Source organism: Vulpes vulpes, chromosome 10, assembly GCF_048418805.1.
Source record: "Vulpes vulpes isolate BD-2025 chromosome 10, VulVul3, whole genome shotgun sequence".
Classification (NCBI taxonomy): domain Eukaryota; kingdom Metazoa; phylum Chordata; class Mammalia; order Carnivora; family Canidae; genus Vulpes; species Vulpes vulpes.
In genome coordinates, this window is record NC_132789.1 from 56300814 (window position 1) to 56322632 (window position 21819).

The 21819-nt window shown below is 55.6% G+C and overlaps 1 protein-coding gene, 1 long non-coding RNA gene and 1 pseudogene across 6 annotated transcripts; 1 reads left to right on the plus strand and 2 right to left on the minus strand.

Moving 5' to 3' along the window:
• Nucleotides 1-2118: 2118 nt before the first annotated feature.
• On the minus strand, nucleotides 2119-2186 carry LOC112915078 (U4 spliceosomal RNA; annotated as a pseudogene).
• Nucleotides 2187-3126: 940 nt separating this feature from the next.
• SALL2 (spalt like transcription factor 2) lies at nucleotides 3127-17366 on the minus strand. 4 transcript variants are annotated; one of them, XM_072724408.1, is made up of 3 exons: nucleotides 17147-17224; nucleotides 9487-9714; nucleotides 3127-7745 (listed from the first exon to the last, which is right to left on the minus strand). In XM_072724408.1, the coding sequence occupies exons 2-3, from the start codon at nucleotides 9554-9556 to the stop codon at nucleotides 4810-4812; spliced, it is 3006 nt and encodes a 1001-aa protein (XP_072580509.1). In that variant the 5' UTR covers nucleotides 9557-9714; nucleotides 17147-17224; the 3' UTR covers nucleotides 3127-4809. The 4 variants fall into 4 exon arrangements, with proteins under 4 accessions (XP_072580509.1, XP_072580507.1, XP_072580508.1 ...); XM_072724406.1 differs by lacking the exons at nucleotides 9487-9714; nucleotides 17147-17224 and adding an exon at nucleotides 8085-8317 and having other exon boundaries at nucleotides 3127-6620; nucleotides 6747-7745; XM_072724407.1 differs by lacking the exon at nucleotides 9487-9714 and having other exon boundaries at nucleotides 17147-17366.
• Nucleotides 16667-21278, plus strand: LOC112914864 (uncharacterized). Of its 2 annotated transcripts, XR_011994872.1 has the most exons (3): nucleotides 16667-16728; nucleotides 20028-20159; nucleotides 20599-21278. It is a non-coding gene; the product is annotated as an uncharacterized lncRNA (long non-coding RNA). The 2 variants fall into 2 exon arrangements; XR_003233948.2 differs by lacking the exon at nucleotides 16667-16728 and having other exon boundaries at nucleotides 17566-20159.
• The last annotated feature ends 541 nt before the right edge of the window (nucleotides 21279-21819 follow it).

Here is a 21819-nt window from a genome sequence, read left to right on the forward strand (position 1 = left end):
AGTGTTAAACAGTAGAAAAAAGGAAGGTCAGAGTTGGTCTAATTGAAGAGTAATGCTAGTGAAGTCTGTCTTGTGGGTCAGGAGACAGACACTCCTTGGTTTACTGACAGGTCCCAGGGATGACAACCAGAGCCTCAGGAGTAGAGCTTGTGAAAGATGAAAATGTGCCGATAGAAGCAGGGCCTTTTGCATGAGTAATACAGGTTGAAAACCCTGAGAAGCGGTGCTGAGGTAGGATTAGGATTTCAAACGTTTTAATGAGGAGTAACACATATGAAAGGGAAAAGGAATGAAAGCAGTTTGGGGCAGGAAGAACTGTCAGACTCCGAGGCAGCCCTGACAATCCTGACAGCCCAAGTTCTAGAGCAAAAACGCTCATGGGAGCCCCACGTTCCATGGAAATGGTTAAGCTCTGGCACCACTCACCATCTTGCTTAGTCTTTGGCCAGAGGGGTGAAGAGTGGAATGGCTGAAGGGTGCCAGTGAACCAGGCTGCTTGCAGCTAGGTAGCCAGTTCTTCCTTAAAGGGGAACCTCTGGGGGCACCTGGGGGGCTCAGCAGTTGAGGGCCTGCCTTCGGCCCAGGGCATGATCCCGGAGTCCCTGGACCGAGCCCCACATCAGGCTCCCTGCATGGAGCCTGCCTCTCTCTCTGTCTCATGAATAAATAAAATCTTTTTTAAAAAAGGGAGGGGGGACCTCTAGAGCAGCACATCTCTGTATCTGCCAAAGAAGACTTAGCCTATCTTATGTAGGTTCTTAAATGACAACTGCGTTGGTCCTTAGGTTGTTGTATGGGTTGTTAATATATTTGAGGGTGGTTATTATGAAAGCTGAATTTGGGATGCCTGAATGGCTCAGTGGTTGAGCGTCTGTCTGCCTGTGACTCAGGCTGTGACCCTGGAATCCCAGGATCAAGTCCCGCATCCGGCTCCCCACAGGGAGCTTGCTTCTCCCTCTGCCTATGTCTCTGATCTGTCTGTCTCTCATGAATGAATAAATAAAATCTTTTTTTTTAAATAAATAAAATCTTAAAAACAAAAAGCTGAATTCAAGAGAATTGTACACCCCTCCCCTCTTCTCCATCTTTGCATTATGAGTTATTTCCCTCTGGGAACCTGCAGGCCATTGTTTGCATCTATCATACTGTTTACATATCATATCAAAATGTTTACATTTTTCTTCATTCTAGGCTGAGCTCCCATAGGGGCAGAAGTATCTTACTTTTGGACCCACCCAACACTTGGTGTCTGAAACAAAATAAATCCTCAGAAATCAACTCAATGAATGAGCAAAGCTGCCTTATGATAGTGATGCTCTGCACCCATCTGATGTGAATTGGATCCACTGTATCTATTTAATGTAAAGTGTTTTGAAAACTGGATTTATTTAGATTCTCAATCCAGCAAATTAGAGTTAAATCGCCTTCCAAAAAGATGATCAACTGAAAAGTGATTGGAGAATTAGAAACGGGGAGGCAGAGGGTAGGGATTGGAGGAGCTACAAGAAGAAACTAAAGGAAAAAAAAAAAAAGAAGAAACTAAAGGCTCCAAGAAGACACAGAATAAATTAAAGGTGAAGAGAAAAAAGAAAAAAATAATAAAACTGCGGGATAAGAGAGGTCAACGAAGGGAGCCCTAGGTCCAGGAATCAAGTCCTGCATCAGACTCCTTGCAGGGAGCCTGCCTCTCCCGCTGCCTATGTCTCTGCCTCTGTGTGTGTGTGTCTCTCATGAATAAAATCTTTAAAGAGAGAAAGATCAACGCAGAAGAAAAAGGAGACAGAAAGGAAAATAGAGCAATGAAGGAGGGATGCGGGGAGTGAGGCGCAGTGCTGACTTGCCCAAAGAGTATCCACGAGTTGAAGCCTTAAGACAACTGTTAGCATAATGGGAACTGGCATGTAAAGAGAGGGCAAGTCTAGTTTAATTAGTTAAATGGCATTACTCATGTCCAATGGGGGTAGGGGAGGTAAATGGAATAGGATTGGTGACCTACCTCCTTCCATAGGCTGAAAGGAGAAAAAGATTTACAAAGCTTTGCTAGGAATTAAAGAGGCAGAAGCTGTTTCTTCCCCAGTTGACTTCACAAGATTGCCATGTATTCCTGTTCACCAGGACCTTTTAATTAGCAATAATTGCACCTCAGATAAACCTCATTGGCTAGGATACTACCCCTGCGCAAAGCTCACCAGGACCTTTTAAAGGGGACCTGTCACTACTCTGGTGGGGACAGCTAGAATCAAACATTGGTTATTTACCTTGAATGGAGTCAAGTATGGGCTTCCTCACCTCCTCCTGTCTTCCAGCCAGCCTCACATCAGGAGTCTCACGGGATGTAGCAGGAAGCAAGCACCACCCCTGATCACTGGTGGTAGTACTAAACTGGGATTCTTAATCCAAGTCTGCCAGTAATTGGCTGAGTGGCTTGGGCAAATCATTTTACCAGCCTCATCCTTTCAGCACTAAGATTCAGTGATACGATGATCTTACAAATGCAGATCAATCAATCAATCAATCAGGGGAATGTTCTCTAAAAAACCAAGATCTTAGAGTCAAATCTAAACCTCACTGTGTTGTGGAGACAAGGTAAAAAAAATGTATATGTTTCGTTTGACACCCCACGTACTTCCACTGTTAAGAATTTTCCTTTAAATGATCCCATTGGTAGAAATTATTAATGTTGAGTTACTTTTTTTTCCTGTTTATAACCTCAGATCTCAAGGATCATAGAGATTTATTCATCTTGGTTCTGCAGGTTAACTGATGTCAGGTAGGCTAGCCTGGGATTCAGGAAATAGGGAAACAGCTTCCAACCTCCAGACAAAGCAAAAAGCAACCCACAAAAGCCTGGTGGTGGAAAGTTCTAGGGATAGAAAAAAATCTAGACAACGACTGCACACAACGGACAAATCCTTTACTTTTTGAGAACATAAACTCCATTTTCAAGGGGAAATTACATTCACTGGAGTTTGTTTTAGGACAAGGCTGAATAAATTAAATATTTTAACACCATATGTTCAGCTTTGGCATGAGATGTAGGTGGGAAGGGAATCTCAATGTTAGGGGAGGCCCATATCACACCCCAGCTGGCTAGTTAGTCATGAAATAAGGAAAAATACACAAATATTTGGTTAAAACACTTTTAATGAACATGGAAAGACACTATTATCTCCCTTGTCTGCTCTTCACATTTTACTATGTTAGGAAGCTCTGGAGCCTATACCTTTGGAGGAGAAACCATCATTCAAGTCAGTCAGTAGCAGAATTCTCACTCTCTCCCCCTCAGAACTCCTGTTCCAAATGATCCTATGTTAAGAGTAAATACTACATCTCATTACAAGACGGAGAGGCAGGGAGCACACCACCTAGAGCTCATCTCCCAAAGTCTGGGACTCTAAGAACCAGACAGTGGCAAAGACATAAGCCCTGGTCCATAGACAGGCAAAATGGGGAGGAAATAGGCCTTGAGAAAGGAAGATGAGGAAAATCCAAGGGGCCAGGGAATTAAAGGAGGGAGTTATCTAAAACTAGAAGCACACTAGTGCTAGGAAATCCCCTATGACCTGTGGCGCACTGTTGCACACTAAGTCACTAATAGTCCAAAAGAACATTCATGAGACTCATCCAGTCAAGAATTCGAGATCCCCTCCCTCACATCATGCCCCTTTCTTAGTCTCATAGGTTCCCAGCAAGCCCTCTGCTTTTGCAACACTCTTCAGCTCTCCATCACTACTCCTTCAACGACCCTCACCAATAACGCTTCTTAAAGGTATGAACTTCACATTTCCCTAAATACCCTGGGGAAGCTCTGTTGGCAAGACACCTGCTTGTTTCCTAACTTTGAGAGGCCATGATGAAGGGACAGGAGAAGCTGAAGGTGTCTTGGCGTATTAACCAGCCAACACCTTGGCCTGAACGGGAGTTTACTGGGAAGACTGTCCCGTATGCCCCTCATTTCTCCCTTTCCCTTAGGGCCGAGACACCAGATGCAGATACTGTCGCGTCTTCATTGCTGGCACCTTTTGGAGCAGGGAAAAGAAAGTAGTGTACAGTCTGCTACTTCTCTTCTATGATGGGCTTCCCAGGCACTGCCTTATATACAGGAGACCGAAATAGGAAGAAGGGGGCTCTCTTCTCCTTGGCCTCTCTGGATGCCATTGCTGGAGGCACATGCCCAGCCACAGTTCCCGGGCCAAAGAGCACGGGTGGTGCCAGGCCTAAAGTGGTAGTGGAGGTGGAGCTGGAACTCCGGGGCTTGGTGGGCAGGTCACTTGACAGGAAAGCTGTGTACTGGTTCCAGAAAGATAGAGGACCTACCCTCACCAGTTGGGCAGGAACGTCCTGGGACAGGAAGTCCTGCAGGTTGACCTGGTCACCAGAAAGGAGTGGCACTGGGCCCTCCAGAGACAGCTGCCGCCCCTTCGGGCTGGGCTGCAATTCCAAATGTGGGTGCTCAGGTGCACCTGCCAAAGGGAAAGGGAGAGGAAGAAAGGAGAGGGGAGGAGGGTCACCCCAGGGAAGGTGGAGAGGGTTCCCCTTGGGAAGCTGAAAGCTGTAGAGAGAGTCTATTTTCCTCAGGTACAACGAGTGAAGAGGGAAGAAAAGTTCACCAGGCGGCCATCCCCTGCGAGCACAACTATTTCCAAGCTCGGGGACTAAAGAAGAGTCACTAGGGATGTATCACCACGGAAGGACTCAGAGAAAAAGACAAACGGGGGGGCGGGGGGCGCATCCGTCTCGGAGGTCCTCCTACAGAGCTCTTGGCTTCTGCTTCCTGCGTCCAGGGGCAGCCGGTGCGGAAAAGCAGGCTCACGGGATCGTGGGGTCATCTTTTCGGGGAAAGGGGGAGAGCCCCGGGGAGGTGACGGAAGGTGAGCAGCCTGGGACCAGGGAAAGAGCAGCAATATTCTGAGGGCCGTGGGGGGCAAAGGGTTGTACCTGGTGGTGAGCCAGCAGCATGTGCTTCTTGAGGATGGCCCGCTCGAGAAAGCTCTGCCTGCAGAAAACACAAGTGAAGAGCGGCCCTTCCCCGGGGTGGGCCTTCTGCGGCTCCTCCAGGGAGGTCTGCGCGCACAGCTCGCACGCCTTCCGGCCACTGCCTTCGCCTGCCTCCTTCCTCCGCGCCTCCGGGGCGCCCAGCTCCTCCCCGGGGGCGCCGCCGCCGCCTTCCCCCTCCCGGGGCCCCTCCCGGGCCGCCGCCGCCGCCTCCGCCTCGCCCCGCTCCGGCTCCTGCGCGCCCAGGGCCGAGGCCGCGCCTCCCTGCTCCGGGGACAGCGTCTCCTCGGGGCGCTCGGGCGGCGGCGGGGCGGCCAGGCAAGGCTGCTGCGCCCCCTGCTCGTCGACCTCCGGCCGCGGCCCGTCCTGCCCGGCCTGCCCCGCCGCCCCCGCCGCCGCGGTGGCCCCCACGTCCTCCTCGGCCCCGGAGGCCTCCTCCGAGTCCCCGCGCACCGAGATGGCCTTCTCGCCGCCGCTCTCCGAGCCTCTCCCCGCCAGGGAGTCTTCGTCAGTCCCGTCCTCGTCGTCGTCCTCGTCGTCGTCCTCGTCCTCCGACAGCTCCTCCTCGGGGGACGGCTGCTGGGACGGCGGCTGCGGGCCGGGGCCGGGCCCGGGGACGGCGGGTAGCTCGGCGCCCTGGTCCGGGGCGGCGGCCCCGTTGGGGATCTGGCCTCCCAGGTGCATGCGGACGTGCTGCTGCAGGCTCACGGCGTTGGTGAACTTCTTCTGGCAGATGGGGCAGGAGTTCTGGGCGCGGGCGGCCGGGCTGGCCTTGTGGCCCACGAAGTGCGCGCGCAGGTTGCCCCGCGTGGAGAAGGCCCGGCCGCACACCTTGCACTTGAAGGGCCGCTCGCCCCCGTGCTGCCCGTAGTGCAGGCGCAGCGCGCGCGGGCAGCTCAGCACCCTCAGGCAGATGACGCACTGGTTGGGGCCCGAGGCGGCCGCCGAGGCCGCGGGCCCCGAGGCGGGGGGCGCCCCCGAGGTCGCGGATGCCGCGGCGCCGGCCCCCTGCCGGTCGATCTTCTCCACCAGCTGCTGCAGCTTGGACGTCTCAGACGGCGAGGCCCCCAGGGGCTCCAGCACGTAGGGGAAGGGAAAGCCGCCTGCGGACTTGAAGTGGCTGGTCAGCAGCGCCCAGCTGGGCAGCGAGGTCACCAGCTTGCTCAGCTGCAGACGGGCCGCCGGGCCCCCCTCCGCCACCCCGGCCGCGCCTGAGCCCTCGGCCCCCGGGGGCGTGTTTTCGTCGGCCTTGCTCTTCGGCTCGACCGCCTTCATGAGCACGAACTTGTTGAAGGCGGGGAGCGCGGGGGCGGCGGCCGCGCCCGCCCCGGTGGACAGCAGCGTGAGGCTCTCGGTGGCGCTGAGCGCTGCGCTGGAGGCCGCCAGGGGCTTGCGCTCCCCGCCGCCGGCCGCCGCGGCCACCTCCTCCTCGGCCTTCTCCGGCGGCACCGACATACCGTAGGGCAGGCCGCTGCTGGTCAGGACGTAGTCCAGGTGCTCGGGCACCGGGTGCGGGTTCATCTGCACGTGCGGGTACTTCTCGCGATGCCGGTGGAAGTGCACCTTGAGGTTGCCGCGCGTGGTAAAGCGGTTGCCACAGACATTACACTTATAGGGCCGCTCACCTGTGTGGGAACGCAGATGGATCTGCAGCGCACTGTCACTACCGAACACTTTGGCACAGAAGCGGCATTTGTGCCGGCCGCCGGGCTTCTCCAGGGGGCCCATCACTTCCCCGTAGCCCAGCTCACCGCTTCCGTTCTTTGGCTTCAGGAGCCCCGGGGAGGCGGCGGCCTCGAGGCCCCGAGCCGCGCCCAGGCACTGCGCCGCCAGCAGCCCCGTGGCGCCGGGGAACGCCAGGTGCGGCGAGGCCATCAGCGGCTCCGCGCTGCCGGGCAGGGCTGCGGAGGCGGCGGCGGCCGGCTTGTGGCTCCGCCCGGCGCCCCCGGCGGGGAAAGCGGGCTGCGCCCCCAGCGGGTGGTACAGATGGAAGAACGCCTGCTTGGGCGCTTCGGCCCCCGAGGACGACGACGACGACGACGAGGACGGCGCCAGCGTCTTGCCGCTTTGCACGGGCTTGATGGGGCTGAAGAGGGGCAGCAGGGGCTTCGCGGAGGCGGCGGGCCCCGTCCCGGGCAGCTCGGAGGGGCTGGCGGGCGTGCCCGCGGCCTGGCCCAGGGAGCCGAGCAGCAGCACCTGGCGGCAGATCTGCTCCGTCATCTGCATCTGGTGGATCTGGCGCTGCTGCAGCACCCGCAGCTCCTCCAGGATCAGCGGGATGTTCAGGTGGCCGCTGCCCACCCCCGGGGGGGGCGGTGGCGGCGGCGGCGGCGGCGGCGGCGGCGGCGCGGGGGCGGATTCGGGAGGCAGCGGGGTCGCTCCCAGCTTGGGACTGGCCAAGATCAGGCCCCCGCCGCCCCCCGCGCCCGTGCCGGTGGCGGCGACCAGGAAGTGGCCCGCGGGCTCCTCCACTCTCCGCTCCGGGCCCCAGCTGGGGTCCGCGGGCGCGGCGCCCCCGGGGGCCGGCGGGGTGCTGTGCTCGGCCTCCATGACCTGGGGGCTCCTCCGACCCTCCGCCCGGGGCTCGGAAGACGTCGCGGAGCTGCTGGGGTTCTCCTGGCCCCCGATTATCACCATGACAGGGGGCTCGGTAGAACACGCATTCTGGTGCGCGAGGAATTCGGCTGGGTCGGTGAACTGCGCGCAGCACTTGGCGCAGACCTGGGGGTGGTCGTCCTCGCTGGCGTCGCCTGGGAGGAGACAAGAGAGCGTGGGTGGCGCGGGCGCGGCGGGCGTGCGGGAGCTCCGACTGGCCCCCGGCCCGGGGGGGGGAGGGTGGCTCGCCATCAGGCCGCGCGGGACGCCGGCTCGCGCTCCACCGGGCGCACGCGGAACAGCCCCGCGTGGGGCGGGTGGGGGAGGGGCGGGCGCGCTGCGGCTCCTGCCCGGCTCCTGCCCGCCCCGGCCGCCCCCCGCCCCCGCCCCCACCCCGGGCACCGCGGGCGCGCGGACGGGGACCTGGGCACAGAATCCAGCATTTCCCCCACCCCGCCGCGAAAGCCGCCCCCCGGGGCAGGGCCCTACCGCACCTCCGGGCTCCGCCGGCTCCCCGCAGGGCCCCCCGAGGCGAGAGCTCCTCCCGGTTTCGTGCGCCATGGCTGCGGGGGGGTGGGGGGCCGGGTGGAGGGGGAGACAATGGGTATCGGGGTTGCGGGAGGCGGCGCTGGCCGCCGGGGCTGCGGCAGCCTCCGCACCCGGGGCCCAGACTGCGGAGACGGAGAGCCGCGGCGGCGGCGGCGGCGGCGGCGGCGGCGGCGGGGCGGGGAGCGCGGGGGAGGGGAGGGGAACGCAGGGGAGGGAGGGGGAGGGGAGCGCCGAGGGGCGGAGCCGGAGCGAGGGCGCCGCGGAGGGGAGAGGGGGGCGGAGCTGCCGGGGCGGCGGGAGCGGGAGCGCGAGCGCGGGGAGGGCGCGGGGGCCGCGGCTTCCCGGGGGCTCCGTGACAGGTGCCTGCGGGGCGTGGTGGGGGTCCGCCCCCCCGCGGGCCCCTCCCCTAGAGGCCTCTGCCCAGACCTGCCCCCGCCCCCTCCGGCTCAGGGGGGCACAGGGGGGCACACGGCGCTGCTCGGTTGAGCAAAGCGCCTGGCTTCTTAGTTCTCTCCGGATAAAGGATCCGCTGAGCCTGGGAAATGTGGACCCAGAGAGGGGGGTCTGAGGGCCCTCGCGGGCCGGGCAGCGCGGCCCCTCCATCGCTCAGCGCAGCGCGCACCCCCAAGCACCCCGACTTTTGTCCAGGCCTCGCCACCTTCATCCCCACCCTCCCCCCATCCCTCTCCACGAAGGACGCTTCCCAGGGTGGGGGGCTGCAAGAAGGAATTTCCGAGGAGGTCCTTCCAGGGCCCCTCTCTGCGGAACGCGGAGCCCCCCTAGCCCCGCCCCTGCTGCCCCAGAAGAGCCGGACGCAAGTTACCCCCCCCCCCCCCCCCGGCTCATCCCCGCCCCGCTCACACCTGATTTATGGGCTGCGTGCCCACTCGGGGAGCCGGCTCCTCCCTTCCCTGCCCGCCCGCCTCCTCCACCGCCCCTCCGCGGCCACCCGCCGCACGCTGTCCCTACCGCGGGCTCTAGCGGTTGGGAAGACGCCGGCCTGCAGGGGCCTACGGAGGCCCACCTAGCTCTAACCTGGGGGGAGGGGAATTCCTGAAACAATGGGGAAAATGCAGGGGGAGCTACCGGCGGCCTCGGGTCTGCTTGGAAGGCCTGGAAAGGCCTGAGCCGCGGCTCCCCTGCAGAGACGGCGGTAGGAGTGAGGGGTCTCAGTAGACCAGAGACTCTTCATTCCCTTTCTACCTTGAAATGTGTCTTCATAGGGTTTCCCATTTCCTACAGGAGTTTATCTCACTTGCAGGAAGCGACCCCAAGTAAAAAAAAAAAAAAAGGAAGCGACCCCAAGTCACTTAGTTTTGTGGACTGCCTGAGCCTCAGCAAACCTACCTTGTGCTAACCCCAGTTCTATCCTGGCCTGGCTGGTAAACGGAGGTCCAGGGGTCAGTGATGCAACCATTCCCGTTTTTGCAAAGTGGCAGTGTTGCAGCTGCGTTATCTTTCTCAGATGAATATTGTGGTGACAAAAACTTGAAAAAATCTTGACAAGTCACGTGAATATGAACATATTATGGGTGAGAGAATTTACACTGTCAATGGCAAAACGGTCCAAGTAACCTGAAATACACATATACTAAAATCAGACCAGTTTTTCATGCTGCTTGTTGGCCTTACTAATTTCTGAGGGTATCATTGGCATTTGCCAACAACAAGGAGCCTTTTTTTGGATGGAGATGCAACAACCTAATGTTGGCAGCACCCACTTCACGGTTCCATGGGAATTTCACCATCTTTAAAGAAATGAAAACCTTTTACGGAATTAGGGTTGGAAACCTCGGATATTGGCAAGGATCTTCACAGTATGAATGATGGCTCTCAAACAGGTGAGCTCTGTGCTCTCAGGTCTGACCCTTACAGGGACAGAGAGGGGAGTGCATTTCGTTTATGGAGAGTCACGGGTTACTGCAGTGCTGTTTATTTTCACACATGTGGAAATTGAAGCTTGGAGAGGTGAAGTGACTTTTCCAAGTTCACACCATATCTCAGTGAAGCGCACATTCGGAATTTTGACTCCTGTCCAAGGCTTTCGCAAGCGCATCAACACCGTAGGGCTTCTCTATGGCTGGAGAAAGGGCCCTGTGTAGCTAGCTCCTACCTGCCATTTGCTCTCTGGCCTCAGTAAGGGAGAGGGAATCAGATGGAGGCTCTCTACCCAGCATTTGTTAATTAGCATTGAACATTTGATATCAAGTTGCTGTTTTGTCAAGTCTTCTGACAAGAAAAGAAATCCTTTTCTTTTCATCTTCTCCTGGGAAACACTGTCCCCTTTCTTGCTCTCTAATGAAACTTGCTTTCTGCTGTGTAATTCGATCTGTGCTCTTCTTTAAGGTAAATTTAGTTCCTGCTGAAAGGTGCCGGATCAACAGCCACCTGTAAGAGGAACCCTCTCTTTCTCAGCACTTTGCACTCACTGCCCATCCTGAAAAGGGGGGCAGGATTCTTAGGCAGACACGAGTGAAGTCATAAACACAGGAATAAACTAAGCTGGGAATGGTGTCCCTAGATAGCAGATAAAGCGAGGTAAGCTCTCCCGGGTCACACACAAAGTCTGGGATGGATGCGGGGACTAGGACCTGTACATGCTTGTGTGAGTTTATAAAGAGCCCTGCACCTGGGTGGCTCAGTAGGCTAGGCGTCTGCCTTTGGCTCAGGTCATGATCCTAAGAGCCTGGATCCAGTCCCGCATCGGGCTCCCTGCTCAGCGGGCAGCCTGCTTCTGCTTCTGCCTCTAAGGAAAAAATAAATAAAATCTTTAAAAAAATATTTATAAAGAGCTGACCTGACAAGGGAAAAGGAAACCAGGTAGCTCTCTAAACTGCTGCTCTAGACTTGGGAGAGAATCGCTAGGGAGAACAAAGGGGAAAATAGCTGGAGAGCTCACAGCAGGAGGGTAGAGTTGAACAAGCTCTTCTCAAACCCAGCTACCCATTAAATTTACTGGCAGAGCTTTTAAAAGTCCCCGACCATGCCCCAGATCAATGACGTTAGAATCCCTGAGGGGGGCATCCAGGTATCATGCTTATAAAATTCCTTAGGTGATCCCAATATCCGGCCCAGGATGAGACCCACAGTACCTTTCAGGCACCTGCTCTTCCCAGCAAACCTTCCACCCTGCTGCTCGCAAATCCTACCTGCCCTCAACCTGGCCAAAACTAGGATGGTGGCAAAACCAGCTGCTCAATGCCAGATCTTGCTGTCAGCTCCCTCTCTCCTCTGCCCACGGCCATAGGTCAGCTCTCTCATATCCAGCTTCCATGTATGGAATTTTCTTTTCTTTTTTTTTTTTTTTTTAAAGATTTTATTTAGTTATTTGAGAGAGGAAGTGAGTGAGAAAGAGCACTCACGAGTAGGGGGCAGAGGGAGAAGGAGAAGCAGACTCCCCTGCTGAGCTCGAGCCGGATACAGGGCTTGATCCCGGGTCTCTAGGATCATGACCCAGCGGAAGGCAGACGCTTAACCGACTGAGCCACCCAGGTACCCCAGAAATATCTCTTAGGAGATAGAAGTTTATTGAATACATTGCAAGGGAGCGGAAGGCAGGACAGGAAAAGAGAGATGGTTGGCCAGACTATGATATGACTTAGACCTGACTGTTAATTTAAGTGACTGTATTGCTTTCCCCAGGGTACGTGCATTTTTTAAAAAAAGATTTTATTTAATTGTTCATGAGAGACATACAGAGAGAGGTAGAGACACAGGCAGAGGGAGAAGCAGGCTCCTCAGGGGACTCCATCCCGGTACCCTGGGGTCACGCCCTGAGCCAAAGGCAGATGCTCAACCGCTGAGCCACCCAGGTGCCCCATGGATACGTACGTGCATCTTGAGCCACATTTCTAATTTTAAGATAAAGGCTTTGTTCTACTCAGAGTTTGAGCATTGTCCAGCCATTAAAGAAACAAAGCACACTAAGTAAGCACCTGCCTAAACTTACTGTTAGAGTTGGCCCAACACTAATAGTTGCCATAATTATCGATTCCGTAATTGCTGCTACTGTTGCTACAGACTAGTTCTAGGGGAGAATGTCTCTTTTCTTCGTTGCTCCTCCTAAAGACATACAGACTCCTTTGCCACCCACACCTAGTGACACACCCATGGCCTATGCAACACTGCAGGCAAACAGGCAGGTGCATGTGTACATGGGGTGCTAAGAGAGAAAAATACATTTGTTTCCAGAACAGGAATATCTTCGATCAAACACCAAAAAGGGTTTTTTAAGAGACATTTTTCTGACATCAAAGGTGGTTGAGCGGCTGCCTTTGGCCCAGGGCGTGACCCCGGGGTCCTGGGATCGAGTCCTGCATTGGGCTCCCTGCAGGAAGCCTCCTTCTCCCTCTGCCTGGGTCTCTGCCTCTCTCTCTCTGTGTCTCTCATGAATAAATAAATTTTAAAATCTTAAAAAAATATATAGGGGTATAGCTTCAAAAGAGAATGAAATTCTTTTTTTCTTTCTTTTCTTTGGGGGGGGGCAGAGGGAGAAGCAGGCTCCATGCAGGGAGCCCCACATGGGACTCCATCGCGGTTCTCCAAGATCACACCCTGGCCTGAAGGCAGCGCTAAACCGCTGAGCCACCCGGGCTGCCCCAAGAATGAAATTCTTATATATGCAATGACACAGAGGAGCCTTGAAAACATGCTAAGTGAAACAAGCCAGACACAAAAGGACAAATCGTGTATGATTCCTTTATATGAGGTCCCTAGAGTTGGGGAATTCATAGTGACAGAAGACAGAATGGTGACTGCTGGGGGCTGCAGAGACAAGGGTACGCGGTGTTCCTGTGTAATGGGCATGGGTTTCAGTTTCGCAGGATGAGAGAATTCTGGAAATGGATGGTGGTAAAGGTTGCATAACACTGAATATACTTCATGTCACTGAGTTATATGCTTAAAGATGCTTATAATGGTAAATTTCGTTATGTACATTTTACCACACACTCAAAAAATATTTTGATGGAGGTAATAATAGTGGAGTTGGGAGGAATAAATAAGAGGAAACATATACAGGCCTAGCATAGTAATTGCTTCCCCCAAATTAGCGAGGAGGGCTATTATTTAAAAGCCAAAAGCTGGGGCACCTAGGTGGCTCAGTCGGTTGAGTGTTTGACTTTGGCTCAGGTCATGATCTCGGGCTCCTGGGACGGAGCCCCACATGGGCTCCCCGTTCAGCAAGGAGCCTGCTACTCTTTCCCCCTCTGCCTCTCCCCCGACTCATGCGTGCTCAAGCTCTCTCTCTCTCTCTCTCAAATAAATAGATAAAATCATGAAAAATAAAAAATAAAGGCCAACAATGAAGGCTTGGGAGAAGAATGGGCTCACTCAAAGTCACATAGCTTCAAGGTACAAGCTGGGTTAAAAATCAAGCTTTCTGCTTCCTGATGCAGTGCTGGATACTGCACCCCACCCGAGTTACTTTCTATCTACCCAGAGATATTTTCTTTTTCATCTAGGGGTACCTAGGGCTACAAGGCTTGGGCTCGATACCCTGAGGGATTATGCTCTCTCCTTCTAGATATAAAGAGAACAGAGCCCTTAAAACTCTTTTTTGCCTTCCTTCTCCTTTTGCTGCTCTTGATGTCTGCCAACTTCCATTTCTCCCTCTAGATCTGTTTGGCTGTTGTCCTGGTTTCTCCTTCTCACTAAATATCTGGGTTTCTGATCATTTCCTTTATTTCCCAGATGTACTAGTTTACATTTTCCCTATTCACATCCCTTATGTTCTCTAATCCAGATTTCTAGACTCTGTAGGGGAGATAGAAATTTTTTTTCTCTCTCCAGAGTTTTTAAGTAAATAGACTATCTCCTTCTCATCACTATTCTGTTAGGTTTTTGGTGTTCTGGTCAGGGAAGCTGAACAAAGACAGGGCTAGAAAACAGGTTTTTCAGACTGTTTCTTGGTGACGTCTTAGGTCACTGCAGAGATGAGGCTTTTACAATGTGCAACAAAGGCTCAGCATTTGCTTGTCACATATAGTAAACATTGCTTGAAAGAAAGCAAAGACTCCTGAAAACCTTGGTGGCACCCTGGCCTGTTAAATACACGGCTGCTGATGTTCATAAGGATGCCCATGGTTTCACAGGGACACCAAAGGACGGACATACAGTCCCCCTGCCTAATTTGGACCCGTGGAGAACAAGAAAATGTCTTCTGGAAAAGTCAGGAGTCTGGAGATCACAGAAGCACCTAGGAACTCTACCAATAGAAAAGCAAAAGGACACCTGGGTAGCTCAGGGGTTGAGTGTCTGACTTTGGCTCAGAGTGTGACCCCGGGGTCCAGGGATCGAGTCCCGCATCAGACATGGAGCCTGCTTCTCCCTCTGCCTGTGTCTCTGCTTCTCTCTCTCTCTCTCTCTCTCTCTCTCTCTCTCTCTCTCTCCATCTTGGTGTCTCTCATGAATACATAAATAAAATCTTAAAAAAGAAAAAAAAAGAAAGAAAGAAAACCCTCCAGCTTGAAGGCAGGCCTTAAGAGGTTACTACTGCCTTCTTGCTCCTTACACTTATTTTTCTGACTTTTATGCCTCAAAGGCAAAGTCCCAGCTGAAATTTGTGGCTGCCATTGGATTGGAGCCCGCACTGTTTCTGTGGGTATGACTCGGTAGCAGCATCCCCATGCCCTGGAGCATTCAAGGCCCCAAGTAGGAGCTGCAGCTCAAGAGGCCTACAAATCCACTCAGGGCAGTGGTGAAAGATTTCTTGTGACTCCCTCACAGTTTCTTCATCAACGGTGGTATGGGGAGCAGGTGAGCAGACTCGGGAGGTGTGGGGAGAGGAGAGGAGAGATTGTCTTTTGGGGGGCAGGGAGGCGAGGGGGGGCATTGTTCCACAATCCAGCCAGCAGGGGAGCAGGACTGCCAGGCAACTCTGAGGCTCTAAGGGAAGTCTCCTGTAGAGCGGGAGGAAGAAACATCCGGCCTGCAGCAGCATTAAGGAGGGCGAATGTGTCCCAGGAGGGAAGGATGCCACCACCACGAGCCTCTAAATATGAGCACAGTGGGATCCCAGCAAGGCAGTGACTTGAGAATGTGTTCTAACCAAAACACGGTGTATCTGTTAAGGCTGTTCCATAGCAAATGGAGTACTGATTTTTTTTTTTTTAAACAACAGGTGGAGAGGTAAATGTAATCCATAACTTAGTTTTAGTCCCTAGAAGAAATACATTATCCTAGAGCTTTCCACGGCACGGATCTCCTGGAGAAATACTGAAGTTCGCCAAGAGATTCCTGAACTTTGGTCATATTTCAGCCCTTGCAGGAAGTGCCACTGTCCTCACATATAAGAATAATAGTCACGCAGTATTAGGTACTTATTTCTGCCAGGGACGACTATATCACCTATACTGAGCACTTACTTGTGCTATTTATTTTTCCAAGTTTCCAAGTGCTTTCCACGTATTAACTCATTCAGATTCTCATGATAACCCAGTGAGGTAGCTAGTGTTTTGCAGATGAGGAAACAGGCGCGGAGGCCAAGGAAACCAAGGCCGTGCAGCTAACCAAGTGCTGGAGCCGGGGTTGGAGTCCTGAAAGTCTGGCTTCAGAACCTTTGTTCTTAGTTCTGCACCACGCCGTCCAGTAAGTCGACTGCTAAATAGTCCATCCCTGAGGCAGCGCTTCCAGACTTTCACAGCATAAGGGTAGAGAGTCCGATCCTAGGAATTACCTGCACACTCGCAAAGTCATAGACACCAGACTCTGGCCCAGATCCACAATTAAGCAAGGTCGGAAACTCCCAATATAGTAGGGTGAGCACCACCAGTCCTGAGCATCAGGACACGTAGGTTTGGGTCAGACAATGCCTCTGTTTCTGAGACTTTGGGCAACATCACTTTTCCACACCCTAGTTGCTCCACTACCTGCCTCTTACTGGACTGTTAGAAGAATACATCAAACTTTCCCCCTATAAAGAAAATCTGTTAATTTATTTGAAGTTTAATTGTCTTTTTGTAATGTCTACACCCAACGTGGGACTCGAACCCATGACCTCAGGAGCAAGAGTTGCATGCTCTTCAGACTGAGCCAGCCAGGGACTCCCGGAAATCTGTTACTTTGAATACTTTGAAAACAGATGAAGTATGTTAACTCCTACTTTTTTTTTTTTTTTTTTTTTTTAAACTTGGCTTCCCTTGAAGCACAAACCTAAGCCCCTCATCCAGCCCGGCTCCCGAGTCTCTACCCCAGGTGACCCGGACCCACACCCCAACCGGCGGCCTCTGACCGACATTAGCCCTGTCCCTCTGGGAGCTCCGTCCCTTCCCAGCGGAGCCCAACAATGAGAAAGTTTTTTCTCTTCTCCCTCAGGGGAACCTCCACGTTTATCCAATTCATTCTCCTGCAACCCAACTCTCCAGAAAGAAGAGGGGGGCAATCCCACCCCGGAGAGCCGGCCTCCAGGTCTGAGCAGGTTACTTAGCAACCGCACAAAGGCTGGCGAGCCTGGGGGGGGGGGGGTCGGGGACAGCGCTCCTGGGTGGGGAGGCGCAGCCAGTTTGAAAACTCATTTCACCCGGAGAAAAACAAGGAAAACACACAGAATCAGCCCTGAGAAAAGCCAAGCGGGGCTTCTCCCCGGCACAGGTCCGCGCCTTCCGACGCCCGGCGTCCGACACCTGCCCGCCCGCGCCCCCCGCGCCCACCCCCCGGCCGGACCCCCGCGTCCCAGTGCCCCCTGCGCCCCCGCCCTGACCCGCGTCCCCGTGCCCCCCGGCCAGACCCGCGGCTCCCCGCGCCCCCTGGGTCCCCCGCGCCCCCTGGGTCTCCCTGGGTCTCCCGTGCCCCCTGGGTCCCCCTGGGTCCCCCGTGCCCCCTGGGTCCCCCGCGCCCCCCGGCGCCCCCTGGATCCCCCGCGCCCCCTGCGCCCTCGCCCTGACCTGCGCCCCCCGCGCCTCCGCCCTGACCCCCGCCCCCCCGGGCCCCCCGCGCCCCTGGGCCCCCGCGCGCCCCGCCCTGACCCGCGCGGGCTGGGCCCCGGGGCTCCCGCACCCCAGGCACCCACCGCTCTCCGGCGCGCTGGGACCTTCGCGGTCCGAGATTAACTGTTGGGGCTTCCGCTGCTTTCGGCGCGACATTCCGGGCGGCGTGGGGGGCCCCGAGTCCTGCCCGCGGCTGCCCGCGGCCGCCCGCGGTGCGGGTGCTGGTCCCGGGCCGAGCGCTCCTCCCGCCCGCGGACCGACGGCCGACGGCCCGCGCTCGCCGCTCTCGCGCCCGACTCGCGCTCTCCCTTTCTCTCTCAACCTCCGCAAGTCTTTAAAGGGGAGACGCCCCCTTTTTTTTCTCCAGCTTCTTCCCTACGCTTCTGCGGCTCCCATTGTAAAAGCAAAAATCCTAATCTTTCCGCACACTCTTTTCTTTTGTACGGCGGAGGGGAGGACTTAACCCTCTCGTCGCTGCGGGCCGGGCCTCCCCGCCGGCCGGGCCTCGCCCCCCCCGCCCCCGCCCCCGCGGGGCCGTGGGTTCCCCCCCGCCGAGGGGCCGTGCGCTGGCCCGGAGCCCCCCGCCGCCCCCAGCAGGCCGAGACGCCCGCGCCGTGGGAGGTGCGCACGCGGGAGGCGGGCGGGACACGGAGACCTCGCCCACGGACGCGGCGCCCGGCGCTCGCAGGATGCCCCCGCGTCCAGGACGTGCTGCGCATCGCGACCCCGGAGCTCGCTCCTGCCGGTGGGGGATCCTCTGCACCGAGAAGCTGACGGCTCGCGGGGGGCCAAGTGACCTCTGCGGGGATGCGCGGCCGGCGGCGGGGGCGGGCCCGAAGCCCCCCGCAGGTGCCCCCGCAGGTGCCCCCCAGCAGGTCCCCCCTCCCCGCAGGTGCCCTCCCCCCGCAGGTGCCCTCCTCTGGCAGGTTCCCTCCCCCGGCAGGTGCCCCCCAGCAGGTTCCCCCCCCTCAGGTGCCCTCCCCTGGCAGGTGCCCTCCCCCGGAAGGTGCCCCCCAGCAGGTGCCCCCCCCCAGCAGGCTGCTAACTTCACCCCCTGGGCCCTCGCGCGGGGCCACCTGGCTGCTGGCGGGAAGCCAAAGTGACTGCGCCTAAGGAGCCTCCGTGAACACAGCTGGAGCCGGGGGCTGCCGGCTCCCCACGCCCGCGCGGCTCCCGGGGCAGAGAGGGGCGGCCCTCTGCCCGGGCAGGACGGAGAGGCCTCGAGGATGCTTCCGGCTGGAGGCGGGGGAGGCCTCCCGGCCTCGGACTCTCGCAAAGCCCCCTCGGAACTTTCTAGTGCAAGGCCGCCTGGGGCACTGGTGGCTCTGGCAGCAAGTCCCCGCCGGGCTGAGGACACTGTGGGGGACCCGTGGGAAGAGTTCCCCTGTGCGGGTCACATGCGGCCCTCCAACAGGCCCCCGGCCCCCAGCCCGGCCTCCAGGGTCATTCACGCACTGCTCCGACTTCTGGTGGCGGCCCCCCAGGCCCCGGGGCTCCCAGCGCCCGCAGGACGGCCAGGTGTCCCGGAGCCCCCGCCTGATGGGAGCCCTGGGCCCCCGACTGAGGGGCCTCCCACCCTCCGGGCTCAGGGGAGCCGCAGCCGGGACCCAGCAGCTAGGGAAGTGGGCCCCCTTCTCCCTCCCGGGGTTCTGGGCAGGGAGAGTTAAGACGAAGCCCACTCACAGCGCTCGGTGCAAAGTGGAAGCTCCTTGGGTCCCAGCGGGACCCAGGTCCTGGCTGGTGTGACAGTACTAAGGAGAGCTGACAACCGATGGCGGCGGTGACAGACAAGGCAGGTGCCCACATCTGCAGGGCTTTGGGAAGCACTCTGACCTCCGCCCTGCAGCTCACCAAATCCCCAGTATGTGTCCCGGCCTTCGGGGTCAGGACCCCGCAGGCTCTCTTGGGTCCCACCCCTGGAGCAACTGGACATTGTCCAGCTCATCCCGTGGACTTCCCGGTACTGGACAGGTGCAGCTCCCTGGGGCCGGCCGTTGGGGGGGAAATGGGCACCCTGGGGCCAGGGGCTCCTAATTTCTCAGTGGAGTAGACTGGGTCCTATCTCTCTCAGGCCACTGTTCCCATCATTTACTCCCTTTTTGAGGCAAAGAAATGAGAGAGAGAGAGAGAGAATACAACTTTCCGCTTTTCTCAGGGGTCCACTTGCAAGGGCAGACTGGGGAGTCCAAGATCCCCGTCCTTCCTGCGTCCTGTCTTGTCTTTTCCTATTCCCCCCCCCCCTTCTTGCCAGCCTTATTGTGAAAGGAAGGGCTCTTTCCCCTCCTCTCTTTTCTTCCGCCCTCCCCCATTTACCATTTTTTTTCCTTTTACCTCTCCACTGTGGCCTCTTGACCTCCCCACAGAGTTACAAAAGTAAAATCCTTGAAGAGATGCTGCTGTGGGAATGTTAATGAGCCTTCCCCACAAAGGGGCAAAGACTTTACTTCACTGAGTTGGAAAAAAGCCCCTTTGAAAAGGGGTTTCTGTGTGTGGTGAAGTAGAGAGGGGAGGGGAAGGAGAGAGAGGGAGGGAAAGAAAGAGCGAGAAAATGAAAGGAGGAGAGAGAGATGAGAGAGAGGCACGGACTTCATAGCAGATGAGAATATTAAAACAACACTTCTCATTCTTCAAATGATGGTTTAATTTTTGGAAAATGTTCCCTGGTCTTTTGACCTTGTAAACTAAGCGCTTACATTCCTGAGAAATGGAAGAGGCACTCAAGGGCACTGAAGATAATAAGGGACAGGAAAAAGGGACTTCTCCTGGCACCCTACCCCGTTCCTTGCCCTGTGTGGGAGCCTGGGAGGCTCTAGGGCCCTACTCTGGGCGGGGCAAGCTGGAAGTGAAGATAGGCTCTCTCTTCTGGCTTTGTGGTTCCCTCTTATGCTATTTCCTAATTTTAGCAACATTTTCTATGTTGGCTTTTCTGTTGGCAATCAGCCCGATAACTTTCTCTCCCTTCAGGAAGAACTTCAAGTACTATTGAGGCGTGCACATCACTGAGCCAATTTTCAAGCCAGACCACCTGAGTGTGATCTCCGTGACCTTCATCTGTGAGCACAGGTTGCTTCTGAATTGGTTAAAATGGACGTGAAGGTATTTTTAGTGTCAAAATTAAGTTCTCAAAAAGAAAAGAAGTGTTGCTGCTCTTTAGAGAGAGCCAGTCATTCTGTTGGACTCTCAGAGGTCTTCCTACACATTGTTTTGTGATGTCAGCGCCACACTCCAGTTAAAGAAGCCCTAGTTCTAGAAGCAAATAAATCCTTCTCTTGTAAAGGAGTGGGGGGTGGGGTAGGGATGGGGGGAGAAGCAGCGGCCCCAAACTGTGAGGAACAAAGGAAAGGTGATTGGAATGAGGTCCCTGGAAGAGACCGAAGGGGCTAGTCGGGGCGGCTAATTCCTAGAGCCGCACACGCCCCCGGACTCACTGTCCTCCATGGCCAGTTACAGAGACTTCGCATTCCTGGTCTCTATCCCTGTCTTCTCAACCCAAATCTCTGAGTTTTAAATGAACTCTTAAATGATTCTTTTGCAGAGTCAAGCTTGCGACATTTGTGCTTGACTGGTGGTTTCTAAAGCCTGGGCTCTAGATTCCTGGGGAACTGCGGTGTTGTTGCGGGAAACCCACGTCCATGAGAAGGGAGCCCAGCCTGCGGCGGGATGGATAACACGCCTCTCAGACGAATGGACTCCTGTTGGCCAAATGTTTGCTTATGTTGTCGGGATTAATACACTTTTAAGTAATTTGAAAGTGTTTCTAAACTTATAGTGGCTTTTGTCCTAAAAATACAACTATAGTCACGTGGGGGTCTAGCAAATTTTTTGGCATTTTATTCAAGGCCTCTTTTCTCAGGACAATATACTGCTCTTAGCGGTCCTCCTTTTTTCTAGTTTGTAGAAGAGCAGGTGTTGTGGAGGCAGATCCTCTACCTTCCAAAGAATTAGAATCCTATGAAGAATTTGATTTTTAATTGCAAGAGAACTAAACTCAGAATCTGGAAAGGAACTTTTTTTTTCTTTTTTAAAAGATTTATTTAGGGACCCTGGCTCAGCGGTTGAGCATCTGCCTTCGGCTCAGGGTGTGATCCCGGGGTCCCAGGATAGAGTCCCACGTCAGGCTCCCTGCATGGAGCCTGCTTCTCCCTCTGCCTGTGTCTCTGCCTCTCTCTGTGTGTCTCTCATGAATAAATAAATAAAATCTTTAAACAAAAACAATTTTAAAAAAAGATTTATTTATTTGTTTTAGAGGCAGGGATGGGCAGAGGGAGAGGGAGAGAGAATCTTAAGCAGACTCCATGCTGAGCGTGGAGCCCAGTGCAGGGCTCCATCCTACAACCCTGAGATCAGGATGTGAGCGGAAACCGAGAGTGGGCTACTTAATTGACTGTGCCACCCTGGTGCCCCTATTTTTTTTTCCTTAAGTAGGCTCCATGCCCAGCCTGGAGCCCAATCTGGGGCTTGAACTCATGACCCAGAAATCAGACCTGAGCTGAGATCAAGAGTTGGACACTTAACCAACTGAACCACCCAGGCGCCCTGAATGGCACATAACATTTCTGTTGATAGCAAGGATCATGGTTTAGGTGCATTCTGTGTGCCACGCCCTTTGAATACATAATCTCATTTAACCCTTAAAATAACTTAAAAAATTAGAGAGAGTGCACATGTGCAACCTATGGGGAGGGGAGGAGGGAGAGAGAAGCCTACTGAGCAAGGAGCTCTAGGTGAGCGGGTGGAAACTGGGGAGCAGGTGAGT